Source organism: Phoca vitulina, unplaced genomic scaffold (genome assembly GCF_004348235.1).
Source record: "Phoca vitulina isolate PV1807 unplaced genomic scaffold, GSC_HSeal_1.0 scaffold115, whole genome shotgun sequence".
Lineage (NCBI taxonomy): Eukaryota > Metazoa > Chordata > Mammalia > Carnivora > Phocidae > Phoca > Phoca vitulina.
The window spans coordinates 1,322,976-1,335,727 of NW_022589818.1; the positions used below are offsets into that span (position 1 = coordinate 1,322,976).

General features: G+C 58.2%; 1 protein-coding gene across 5 annotated transcripts; it reads left to right on the forward strand.

The window, feature by feature from the left end:
• The first annotated feature begins 137 nt into the window (after nt 1-137).
• Nucleotides 138-5,931, forward strand: FAM189B (family with sequence similarity 189 member B). 5 transcript variants are annotated; one of them, XM_032398401.1, is made up of 12 exons: nt 138-901; nt 1,101-1,157; nt 1,359-1,469; nt 1,564-1,683; nt 1,841-1,948; nt 2,452-2,627; nt 2,757-2,856; nt 3,175-3,244; nt 3,410-3,967; nt 4,531-4,599; nt 4,696-4,949; nt 5,041-5,931. In XM_032398401.1, exons 1-12 carry the CDS (start codon nt 677-679, stop codon nt 5,212-5,214), a joined length of 2,022 nt encoding a protein of 673 aa, XP_032254292.1. In that variant the 5' UTR covers nt 138-676; the 3' UTR covers nt 5,215-5,931. The 5 variants fall into 5 exon arrangements, with proteins under 5 accessions (XP_032254292.1, XP_032254294.1, XP_032254293.1 ...); XM_032398403.1 differs by having other exon boundaries at nt 4,729-4,949; XM_032398402.1 differs by having other exon boundaries at nt 2,455-2,627; nt 5,041-5,930.
• Nucleotides 5,932-12,752: the final 6,821 nt, after the last annotated feature.

The window sequence follows — 12,752 nt, forward strand, 5'->3', positions numbered from 1 at the left end:
CCGGGCCCGCGGGCCGACGCTGGCTCCCGGGGTGCACCGCGCAGCCCCGCCCCCCCCCCGCCGCCCGCCCCCTCTGCACCGGGCCTGCGGGCCGACGCCGGCTCCCGGGGTGCACCGCGCAGCCCCGCCCCCGCCCCGCCCCCGGCCCTGGGCAGGACCTGCTGCCGCCCAAGCTGGGGAGCGCAGCGTGTCGCGGGAGAGCGGGGAGGGCGGCCCCGCAGCCGGTGGCGCCCCGGCTTCTCCCCGCCAGAAGGTCTCGGACCCCAAGGTCTCGGACTCCACTCTTCCTCCCACCCTCCTCGCCTTTATCCTCCCCGCCCTTCCCGGGGTTCTCGACCGCGGCCTCTCCTCACGCCTGGACCTGCCCTTCTCGGCACCCCTGTTCTCCAGGGAGATGCGATGAGCCGGCGCCCCTGCGTCCTCATCGCCGTCCCGGGCACGGTGCCCGTCCGGTGCCCGCGGTGGGGAGGGAGCCCCCCGCGACCCCTCCGCGACGCCCCTCCCTTGGGCCCCCGCCCAGCTGGAGGCCCTGGGCCATGCCCCAGGGGACCCATCCGGGCGGTGGGCTCTAGAGGAAAGAGGGTGGAGAGGAGGGAGGACGGGGCCTTGGGCGCCTCTGAGATGCTCCCAGGCGCCAGTGGAGGCCGAGCGAGGCGCAGGCAACCGGGCAGCAGGCATGATGCCCTCGCCCACTGACTCCAGCCGCTCGCTGACCAGCCGACCCAGCACCCGGGGCCTTACCCACCTCCGCCTCCACCGACCCTGGCTGCAGGCCCTGCTCACGCTGGGGCTGGCCCAGGTGCTCCTGGGCGTCCTGGTGGTCACCTTCAGCATGGTGGCCTCCTCTGTCACCACCACGGAGAGCATCAAGAGGTCCTGCCCATCTTGGGCTGGATTCTCGGTGAGTTGGGTGCACAGTCCTTGGGGGGGGTAGGCTCCTGGGGCCCCGCTCCTCCACACTAGCTGCCAGTCCAAATGCTGGCCTCTCCTCCTTCTTCTGGGCCGCTGTCTTCTTACAGGGCTGGGCACACCCTGTGGTGAGGGGCTCACTCATGTGCCTCCCCCTTGCCAGGCTGAGCCTGTGCCCACTCTGTCCCCAGCTGGCATTCTCCGGGGTGGTTGGCGTTGTGTCTTGGAAGCGGCCATTCACTTTAGTGGTAGGTGTTAGGGTCTGGTGCCCACTGGGAGGCAGGTGCCCAGCACCTGAGGGGATGCCCGCATGTGCCCCCGAGGAGGGGGGGGACTGGCTGTGCAGTTCATGCCAGGCAGGCATGGATGTGTGTGAAGGGGGTGCCCCATCCGTGGTAGAGGGTACCCCTGAGGGCCCCCCGCCCTGAGTGTGCACTTGCTTCCCCCAGATCTCCTTCTTCTCCCTGCTTTCGGTGCTCTGTGTCATGCTCAGCATGGCTGGCTCTGTTCTCTCCTGTAAGAATGCTCAGCTGGCCCGGGACTTCCAAGACTGCTCCATGGTGAGACTGAGGAGGGAGGGCCGGAAAGAACTGCTGGGCGGAGTGTGCGGGACACCGGGTTTGTCCTGACTTCGCCCTCCCCTCTGCCACTCAGGAAGGAAAGGTCTGTGTGTGCTGCCCCTCCGTCCCCCTACTCCGGCCCTGTCCAGAGTCAGGGCAGGAACTGAAAGTTGCCCCTAACTCCACCTGTGACGAAGCCCGAGGAGCCCTCAAGGTGAGCGTGCACTCCCCGCCTCAGCCATTCCTTTCCCCCCCACCATCTCCCTGGTTTTCACCTTTGCCTCCCCTTCTGGAGTCCTCACAGGCCCAGAACTTGTGGGATTCCCCCTCCCCAGACCCCGCTCACACCCCTCTTTCTCTCTGGCTTTCAGAACCTGCTGTTCAGCGTCTGCGGGCTCACCATTTGTGCCGCCGTCATCTGCACCCTCTCTGCTATCGTCTGCTGCATCCAGATCTTCTCCCTGGATCTCGTGCACACGGTGAGAGGCGGGCCAGGGCCAAAGGCAAGCAGGTGTGATGCGGGGCAGGGGTGTGTGTGCCGGGTCTGGGCTTGAGGGGATGGTGGCTGCGGCGCTGGCTCTGAGCCTCAGGGGCTGTGGGTCATGTATTAGGCACATCTAGTGTAGGGATGTTTAGGGGGGTTCACGGAAGGATGAGGAGGGGAAGGGGGGGAGCGAGAAAAATATGTGATGTCAGCTCAGAGAGCGGACATTAAATGGGACTACAAGTTGGGTGAAGTCCAGAAGATCCTAGGTGGGGACGAGGATAAAGGGTTGATGTTCTAGTGGGGGCAGAGAACAGATGGCAATTCTGGATGTAGATGGGGCCATAAGTGGAGGACTTTCTGGATGATTGGGGCAGAGAGAGAAGAGGAGCTGGTTCTGGCTGAGGGAGGAGGCAGGACCAGGAGAATGTGGAGGAGTCTGGGAGCCTAGGAGCTGCATTCCCAGAAACCAGGCCTGCCGATCTGCTTGCTCCCCAGCAGCTGGCCCCTGAGCGCTCAGTCTCAGGCCCCCTGGGGCCTCTGGGCTGTACGTCGTCACCCCCAGCTCCTCTCCTACACACCATGCTGGACTTGGAGGAATTCGTACCACCGGTGCCCCCTCCGCCCTACTATCCCCCAGAGTACACCTGCAGCTCAGAAACAGATGCACAGAGGTGAGGCCTGGTGGAGTCCTGCTGGGGAAACCGAGCAGGGGGCCAGGGCTGCAGCCTGGATTGCTGGGGAGGGAGCTCTGTGGAGTAGGAGTGCTCTTCCAGGCTCTTTCCTCTCCCTCATCCTGCCAGCATCACCTACAATGGCTCCATGGACAGTCCGGTGCCCTTGTACCCTACGGATTGCCCCCCTTCTTATGAGGCCGTCATGGGGCTACGAGGAGACAGCCAGGTGAGAGCAGGGCTCGGTGTGGCCTGGGGAGCTGGTGAGAGAGCCTGAAAAGCTGAGGGAGCTGCTGTCACTGGACAAAGAAAACAGTAGTCTTCACGGTCTTTGTAGCACCTGGTCTTCCTAGAGCCCAGGGGTGGGGGTGGGGGGGACTATTATTTCTATTTTACAGATGTGGAAACTGAGGCCCACATAACTGACCTGGACAGGGTGGCAAAGCTGGACTGAAAGCTAGGTCTTCAGAGCTCTGCCAGCACATAGCACATGGGGTGGCCACATTAGCCTGTCGGGCTGGCCCCCTGACGCTCGCGTTTTCTGCAGGCCACTCTGTTTGATCCTCAGCTTCACGATGGCTCCTGCATCTGTGAGCGGGTGGCCTCCATTGTAGACGGTGAGCAAAATGGGGAGGGGGGCAAGGGCTGGGCTGCCTGCGAGAGCAGAGCTGGGCGGGGCGCTGGACTTGACCTGCCTCCTCTGAGGTCGCTCTGGAGGCAGTGTGGCCGCTGAGGGGCTGTGAAAAGACTGGCGCCCCCCCACGCCCTCCTGCCGCCCACAGTGTCCATGGACAGCGGGTCTCTGGTGCTGTCGGCCATCGGTGACCTCCCTGGGGGCTCGAGCCCGTCGGAGGACTCGTGCCTGCTGGAGCTGCAGGGCTCCGTGCGCTCCGTCGACTACGTGCTCTTCCGCTCCATTCAGCGCAGCCGCGCCGGCTACTGCCTCAGCCTGGACTGCGGCCTGCGCGGCCCCTTTGAGGACAGCCCCCTGCCGCGGCGACCCCCGAGGGCCGCCCGCTCCTATTCCTGCTCGGCCCCCGAGGCCCCACCCCCGCTGGGGGCCCCCACGGCCGCCCGCAGCTGCCACCGGCTGGAGGGCTGGCCGCCCTGGGTGGGACCCTGCTTCCCCGAGCTGAGGCGGCGGGTCCCCCGGGGAGGCAGCCGGGGAGGCGGCCGGCCCGCTGCGGCCCCTCCCGCCTGCGCCCCCACTCGCCGCTTCAGCGACAGCTCAGGTTCCCTCACCCCCCCGGGGCACCGGCCTCCTCATCCGGCTCCCCGACCACCGCTGCAGCTGCCGCGGTCCCACAGTGACCCAGGCATCACCACCTCCAGCGACACCGGTGAGCATCCCCCCGCCAAAGGTTCAGGAGCGCACAGGCAGGGGAGTTAGAGGGCCAGGGGTGCCCGCCAGGATTTAGGACACCGTGGAGGTCCCCAAGGAGGAAGAAGGGGTGAGTTCACTCCTGCAGTAGACACTTCTGAGTGCTCACCTCTAAAAACCCACCATCAGTAGCTGAAGGGCTAAAACCAAACTCCACAGCTCCCAGCTGGGGCTAGTTACCCACTCTCTCCAAGCCTCGGCTTCCTGCCTGTTCATGGGGCGCAGTAGCGGCCCCTCGGCCCAGGTGCTCGAGTTACTGAGGAATGAGGTGATGCGATAGAATTTTAGCACTGGCCTTGTGTGCCAAGTACTGGGGGGACTGGGGGGGATGCAGCCACCAACCAGACCGCCTTAGTTCCTGTCTAGCTGGGCTCTACCATCGGGTTTCTGGCAGATGTAGGCAGAGGGGATGCCTGCTCGGTTGAGGGTGGAGTGTGGGGGCTAGGAAAGCTCCTCCGGGCTTGAGTCTCTCCTGGAGGGCGTGTCCACTGGGCCCTTCCAGTCCCTCCCTCTCCTCCCCAGCTGACTTCAGGGACCTTTATACCAAAGCGCTCGAGGAAGAAGCTGCTTCCGTTTCCTCTGCAGATACAGGTCAGGCGTGTGATTGGTACTGAGGTGGGGGGAGGCGGTTATGGGAGTTTTGCCTGGCCCTCCGTGCACCTCCCTTCCCACCTTCTCTGTCTCCAGGGCTCTGCTCTGAAGCCTGCCTCTTCCGTCTAGCCCGCTGCCCTTCGCCCAAATTGCTACGTGCCCGCTCAGCTGAGAAACGGCGCCCCGTGCCCACCTTTCAAAAGGTCCCCCTGCCCTCGGGCCCGGCACCTGCCCACTCCCTGGGAGACCTGAAGAGCAGCTGGCCAGGCCGAGGCTTGGTCACTCGTTTCTTCCAGATGTCCAAGAAGGCCCCAGACCCCAGTGGGAATGGGGCCCATGGGCTTAAGCAGGTAGGAGTTAGGGGAGTCTGGGAAGATAACCAGGAAAGCCTGGAGCTTCAGGCTGAGCCACGCTGATGCCCTGTCCTGTGTCCGCCTCTAGGTGCCCCGGAGCCCATGGGGCCGGCCAGGCCGAGAGAGCCTCCACCTTCGAAGCTGTGGCGACCTGAGCTCCGGCTCTTCCCTGCGGCGCCTCCTGTCCGGCCGCCGGCTGGAGCGTGGTACCCGCCCCCACAGCCTCAGCCTCAGTGGGGGCAGCCGGGAGACCGGGCTCTGACCTGGGCTTCTTGCCACTCTGAACAGCTCCAGATGAATGCTGGGCCCATAGGCACCAGCTGGTTGGGACCAACCAGCACCCCATGCACCGGCTGACACAAAAAGAAACCCGCTGAACACCCCCAGAAGTATCCCTTTGCCTCCTACCTCTGGGAGCTCCTCCTGCTTGCCGCTGCCTCTCAGGACTGGGAGGGCTTCTGTCCTGTGCTGCATGAGTATTTGGGTGTTCAGGCTGGCGGGGGGAGAGGCCCCTGCTTACAGCATCGGAAGAGGAAAATAAAGCCCTACCCCAGCATGAGCGAGCTCTCTGACTGGACGGGCACTCTGGCCAGGGCAAAGGCATGTCCCAGTGCTTATGCACAGGGGGGCTGTGTGCCTGTGCAATGGGGTGGTAAGGCATGAAGAGTCCGAGAAATCTGGTGGCTCTCAGATCTGCCACCTCTAGCTGCATGACCGTGGGCAAATTATTTAACCTCAACTGCCTGATCCATAAAACATTGTGAAGACGAATGTTTGTAAAGCTCTTAATACACTAAATAAGCCTTCAGTAAATTTCAGTTTTCCCCCTTCTCCTCGGAGTCATTCTTTGTCACCATGGAAATTTGTTCTGGTATCTCCCATAGGTAAGAAAATCTCTCCAGACATTTATTTCCAGCCGCCTATATCTCTGCTCCTTTTCATAGCAAAATGTTTTCTCTCTGCGTTTCCTCCTCTTCTTAGAACACTCCCGTCAGGCTCCATCCCCCCCCCCCAGGCACTGCCCCTGAAAAAGTGTTCAGTAACCAAAAAGGTGAAAGACCCAATGGCCATTTCTCGGCCTGCATGTCACTTGACTCCTGAGAAACTTTTAAGCCAGATAATCCGCATCTTTTCTCTTGAATTTTGCCCTTTCTTGTGTTTGAAGACCTCATACTCCTCCTTTTCCTCTCTACCCTCTCGGTCTCCTTTGCCATATCCTCTACCTCTGCTGGGTCGTCTGATGCCGGAGAACCCAGGGTTTTCCCCGTGGCCCTCTTCTATTTTCTGCCTGCAAGTGGTACTAGCAAAATCCATGGCTTTGAATACCGTCTGCCTGTCCATGCATAACTCTCTCCTTGGTCCCTCTCCATGAGCTCCACCCTCCAACTTGACGTGTCTGCCTGGATGTCCAATGGACGTCTCAGACTCACCGTGACCACAAATGAACCTTGAGTCCCATCCCCAGCACCTGTTCCCATCTCAATAAACTGCACCACCATTCACCTGGTTGCACATTCCAAAAGCTTGGGAATCATCCTGATTTTATTTCTTCCCTCACCCAACACAACCCAATCCCATCCTGAATTCAGGCGTCTCACCAGCTACCTCGGTAGGTTCAAGCCACGCCCCTCTCTCCCAGCTCTGAACTGGTCTATTTTCCACTCTTCCTAAAAATCTGTTCCCCACTCGGCGGAGTGCTAAGAAATCACGCCACAGGGGCGCCTGGGTGGCTCAGTCGTTAAACGTCTGCCTTCGGCTCAGGTCATGATCCCAGGGTCCTGGGATCGAGCCCCAGATCGGGCTCCCTGCACCGCGGGGAAGCCTGCTTCTCCCTCTCCCACTCCCCCTGCTTGTGTTCCCTCTCTCGCTATGTCTCTCTCTGTCAAATAAATAAATAAAATCTTTAAAAAAAAAAAAAAAAAAAAAAAGAAATCACGCCACACCAAGGTTCTGCCTGAGTCTACGGGGTTCCCGCTGTACTGAGAATACCCTCCAGACTCCCGAGCGGACTACGGGCAGGTGCACAGCCGGTCTCCCTCCGCTCCAGCCGCACGGCCTCACGCACGGGCTCGCGCACCTCCGCTGCCCGCGGCGCCCTCCGCGCCTCCGCGCCGTCACGCCGTCAGTGGCACGTCGCTCCGAGCACGGAGCACTACCCAGGATTACCTCGCGCTGTTCCGCTCCCCGCGCGAGGTCTAACAGCGACTACAGGGGCCCAGCCGGGCGGCGCGCTGCCCGCGGAGGGCGTCAGGCTGCACGGCTTCGTCAATAATTCACCAGCCGCAGGGCGGGTCAGGGCGCGGCCGGACGACAACACGGGGTAGGAGGAGCTGGAGACGGGGGTTCCCAGCGGGGCAGTTTCTGGGCACCGGACGTTCCCTGTCGCGAGGCTCCCAGAGGAGCACGCTCAAGAACGCGGCGCACGCTCCGCGGGCGGGACGCCTTGAGGGAAACCACCCGCCCCGCTCGTTACGGCCGGCTCGCAGCCCAGGCGCATGCGCGCCTCTCGCCTTCCGCGCCCTTTCGCGTAGACTCCCGAATACGCTTGCGCTCCATCTGGACTGCGGTTGCTCAGCGAGAGCAGTCCGTCCTCAAGACGACCAATAGTCGTGCGGAAGGGGCCCGCGTCCCGCCTCCCAGCGATTCGAGGCCCCGCCCCGCCCCGCCGCCCCGCGACTCCCGCGACTCCCGCGGCTGCGCGTCAAGGGGCTGCTCCCGGCCGAGCGCCGGCTTCGCGGGCCGGTGTCCCCGCCCGGCCTCCCCGCAGTGCGGGCTGCGCCGGGGTTTCGCTTTGCCTCTGGCTGAGGCTGCTGTTTCGCCTCGGCGGTAGGCGTGTTGGATGTTGCGCTGTTGGACTGTCCCCTCTGCGTTTGCAGTTCACCTTTTCATCATCGTTGTCATTATTAATTGTAGGGATGGCCCTCTTCTGCTAATGAAGAAGAGAGAACAAGCGGGGTGGGGGCAGAGGGAGGGGGAGAAGCAGATCCCCGCCGAGCAGGGAACCCCACTCGGGACTCGATCCCACGAGCCTGGGATCATGCCCTGAGCCGAAGGCGGACGCTTCACCGACCGAGCCACCCAGGCGCCAGCGGATGAAATCTTTAAATGCTCTCCATCCACTTGTTTTTTTGAGAGGTGGAGTGGGAAGACAGTCTGTATAATTTATCCATTCTTTAGTCATTCGACAAACGTACACTGCGCACGGAACCAGCGCCAGCCTCTGGCTGCCACCGGGGATGGGGCGGGGCCGGGGGATGGGGCGCCGCCTGGGAACAGGGCGGGGTGGGGTCAGGGGCGGGGCCGGGGAATCGGGCGCCGCCGGGGATGGGGCGGGGCACCAGGATGCCTGGTCCCTACCCTCGTGGCTTACCCACCGACAAAGCAAGCACGGGTAGGAGTCATTACAGCCGTGGTGAACTACACAAGCCTTGAGGGCTGTGAGCTTGTGTTAGCAGCATTAGCATGAAGGAGTCTGACTGGAGGAGAGGAGTGTTGCATGCTGAAGGAAGACAGTCTACGGAAGGGACGGAGAACGAGGGGAGGAGGCTGGTCTCCCTGTCTTGCAGCTGTCCCTCACAGTCTGATTTCTACACAGCAGCCAAAGTGTTATTTTGAAAATATAAATCTAATCTTGGCACTTCCCTGTACCAAACTCTCCAGTGCATTTCCATCTTAGAACAAAATTTACCACTCATTACTGTGGTCACCAAGGCCCAGAGACTGGCAACCAACCTTTTCCTCCGAACTCCTTACTCGTCCCCTCTGTCCAGCACGCTCTACCTTTATTGTGCTTCGTAATTCTCATGGCCACCTGAAATTACCTGTTTTTTGTCTTCCATCCCCACTCAAATATAAGCTCCCCAGGGCCAGGGACTTTATCACCCTATTCATTGCTGTATCCCCAGGACCTAGTAGAGTGGCACATAGCAGATGTTCAATTATATTATTTGTTGGGTGGGTGAATTGGGGAGCACAGAGCAAGGATGCTTAACCCAGTCAGAGGTGTCAGGAAGATGATTCTGATGGCAGTAACATTAAGTTTCAGGCCTCAATGATGAAAAGGAGTAGTTGTTCTTTTTTTTTTTTTTCCAAGAGAGGAGAAGAAGAAAGTACTCATGGCCAAAGGGAGAGTAGAGGTGAAATGAAATATAGCCTATTGGAGGAATGTGGTTGGAGCATAAGGTGCAAATGGACAGGTGAGAAATGAAGATGGGACAAGGGGCCAGGTCCCATAACCTCTCTTAAGGGCTGTGTGGAGCCGCTGAAGGATTTTAGGAGAGAGAGAGAGACTGGATGCTTCAGAATTTGTATTTTAGTTAGAACATCCAGTTTTGGGGGAACAGATTGGAAGAGAAAATTGGAGGTTAGGAGACCGAGAGAGATGTTTCAGCAGTTCAGAGAAGAAATAATGGGGATAAGGGTACAGAGAGAGGACAGAGTCAAGGATGAGCCCCAGGTTCTGGGAGGAAGGGGTTGCATTCATAAGGAAAGATTGGCTGTTGTTCTGAGAGAACTTTCGGATAGCCCTCAGGGCACAGGTACTTGAGATTGCCCTGGGCCTTACCGAGAATGCTGTAGGTATTGTTGAAGAGTTGGGTAATCAAACTGACTTTATTGTAGTAATCACTTTGCAGTATATACATGTATCAAAGCATCCCACGGTCACCCTGAACTTACACACGGTGGTCTGTCAGTTATATCTCAGTAAGCCTGGCGGCAAAGGGGCTGGTTAATCAGATGAATCCAGGGATGAAGCCACACCTAGTGAGGAAGGGGCAGAACGGGTCTCGCTGCAGAGAGAGGTGATTTTTGGTGTCAGTGATCAGAAGGCGTGGTGTGTCTTCAGATCAGAAGCCAGAGCTGACCGGTAAGATTTGTTCATTGCTTCATCTAGAAAGAACTTCCTGAGCTCCTGCTCTGCGGTGCATGAATGAGAAAGTGCCCCTCGGGCTTGACGGTGCTGGTGACCTGGGGTTGTGAAGGGGTCCCTGCCTGGGGAGCCGGTCTGAGGCCTCAAGGGCAAGGAGCGTGGGGCATGCTCTGCGGTCCCCAGCGCAGGAGCTCGCATGCGAGCCGAGCCCGCCGCCCCGCACGGGCCGCGCGACGTGGGGTCAGAGCTGCCGCGCCGCGGCACCAACTGTTTTTGTACTTCGGCTTCTATTTCGTTCCCAGCTGCCCTCGCTGGAGCTCGGCGGAGTCCCCTGAAGCGCTGCGCAAGAGGCCTGCGGAGTGCTTTGTGCACCTCGGGCGCCCCTGGCGGCCGCCCCGGCGGGCCGCCCTCGGGCAGTGGTCCTCAGCCGCCCCCTAGGGGCCGTTCTGAAAACGGGTGTCTTTCGTGGGGACCGCCCTCCGGAGGCGGTCTGAGGACTTGCAGGCGCGCGGACAGGAAAGGCGCGTTACTGTCCCGCGCGAGGAAAAACCATCTCTCGTTCCGCTTGACTCTGGAATGTTCTGCTCAACAACACATTCAAAGTAAAAATCAAAATTAAGCCTTTAAATTTAAGCAGGACTTTATCATATAATAATAAAGGGAAGGGTTGGGTTTTTTTTAAGATTTTATTTATTTATTTGACACAGAGAGAGAGAGAGAGAGCACAAGCAGGGGGAGAGGCAGAGGCAGAGGGAGAAGCAGGCCTCCCGCGGAGCAGGGAGCCCGATGCGGGGCTCGATCCCAGGACCCTGGGGTCATGACCTAAGCCAAAGGGAGACGCCTAACGACTGAGCCACCCAGGCGCCCCAATAAAGGGAAGTTTTACATGAAGTTTTTTTTGGAGGGGAAAGCCCAATAATTTAGGAGAAGAACATTATGGAGAAGGAAGCGTAAAGACAGTCCATCATCCTGAAATTATTGTATCTGTGTTCTCAGTGATTTAGAGCGCCTCCAGGTGTAAACCTGCTGGAGGAAAGGTTGGAAAGAGTTTCCATGTACTAGTGCGGTCCTTGCAAAAGCAAGGAACCAACTACAAAAACGCATACACTTCTTACTAGCCTAACTGAGGTGTAATTTGCATACTATAAAAGTCCCTCCATTTTTTTTTTAAGATTTTATTTGGGGCTCCTGGGTGGCTCAGTTGTTAAGCGTCTGCCTTCGGCTCAGGTCATGATCCCAGGGTCCTGGGATCGAGTCCCGCATCGGGTTCCCTGCTCAGCGGGAAGCCTACTTCTCCCTCTTCCTCTGCCCCTGCTTGTGTTCCCTCTCTCTGTCAAATAAATAAATAAAATCTTTGTATCTGACAGAGAGAGAGATGAGAGCACAAGCAGGGGGAGAGGCAGAGGGAGAAGCAGGCTTCCCCTCAGGCAGGGAGCCTGATGCGGGGCTCGATCCCAGGACCCTGGGATCATGACCTGAGCCAAAGGCAGATGCTTAACCACTGAGCCACCCCAGGCATCCCCTTCCTTTTTTTTTTTTTAAGATTTTATTTTTAAGTAATCTCTTCACCCAACGTGGGGTCCAAACTTACAGCCCCAACATCAAGAGTTGCACGCTCCACCAACGGAGCCAGCCAGGCGCCACCCTAAACATTTTGATTTATCATATATTTCATATTTTTGTAGCACAATGATAATTACATATTGTGAAAATGACATATATTACATAAATTATTTATTAATTCGTGGTCTGTTTTTGCTTCTATTAAATCCCAATTTATTCCACTTAGGTTAGTACAAGATCTGACTACATTATGTCTTCTAGATGACAGGGTGTAAACATTTACTTATTGAAAACATATTTTATAATAAAAATTTGTCCCATTATTCTTTCTTTTTATTCCAATTAAGGTAACTGTATTGATTCTTTTAAAGTTTGTGTATAAGTGAGTCCTCTTTTAAGATTTTATTTACTTATTTGAGAAAGAGAGAGAACACAAGCAGGGGAGCTGCAGGCAGAGGGAGAAGGAGACTTCCCACTGAGCAGGGAGCCCGATGAGGCACTCGATGCAGGACTCGATCCCAGGACGCTGGGATCATGACCTGAGCCGAAGGCAGATGCTTCACCGACTGAGCCACCCAGGCGCCCTATAAGTAAGTCCTCTTATCTTTACATTCATTCCAGCACAGGAACAAGTGTGTTAGGAAATACTTGTTATGGAGAGGAGTGCTCGGGCTTTGGGGCTGAGACCTCCCGGGATGGAGAGCGGAGCTGAGCTGCCCCTCCCAGCTGAGAGTCAGTCGTCCTTGCCCCCCCAGGGAGTTCTCGAGGTGGGCTCACTGGGAAGCTGCAGGCCTTGAGCCCTGCCCTTGGAAAAAAGGATCCAGAGATGCTACCACGTAGCCAGCATCAGCAGCCAACACGGGCTTCAACTTGGGTGAGAAGAACACGCCGTGAACACACGGGACGACTTAAAGCAACGCGAGCACCGCAGCTTTTGAAAATAACCAGCACCTCGCATGGCGTCTGGCGCACCAGAGGTGCTCAGGAAATACGTGGAGCGTGTCGTGGGATTCTGGACATGAATCCAGTGTCTGCCACGGAATGGCCACTGGACTTTGGGCAATTTAATTACCTTTCAGAGTCTTAGGTTCCTCATCTTTAAAATGGGGAAAACAGGGCGCCTGGGTGGCTCAGTTGGTTAAGCGACTGCCTTCGGCTCAGGTCATGATCCTGGAGTCCTGGGATCGAGTCCCGCATCGGGCTCCTTGCTCAGCAGGGAGTCTGCTTCTCCCTCTGACCCTCCCCCCTCTCATGCTCTCTCTCTATCTCATTCTCTCTCAAATAAATAAATAAAATCTTAAAAAAAAAAAAAAAATAGGGGCGCCTGGGTGGCTCAGTCGTTAAGCGTCTGCCTTCGGCTCAGGTCA

What these genes read in the sequence shown, in the direction of transcription:
- FAM189B (XM_032398401.1), top strand. Translation starts at nt 677, where the DNA reads ATGATGCCCTCGCCCACTGACTCCAGCCGCTCGCTGACCAGCCGACCC. An exon ending in AAGCCCGAGGAGCCCTCAAG is followed by an intron (nt 1,684 to 1,840) that starts GTGAGCGTGCAC and finishes TCTGGCTTTCAG; the next exon opens with AACCTGCTGTTCAGCGTCTG. An exon ending in CACCACCTCCAGCGACACCG is followed by an intron (nt 3,968 to 4,530) that starts GTGAGCATCCCC and finishes TCTCCTCCCCAG; the next exon opens with CTGACTTCAGGGACCTTTAT.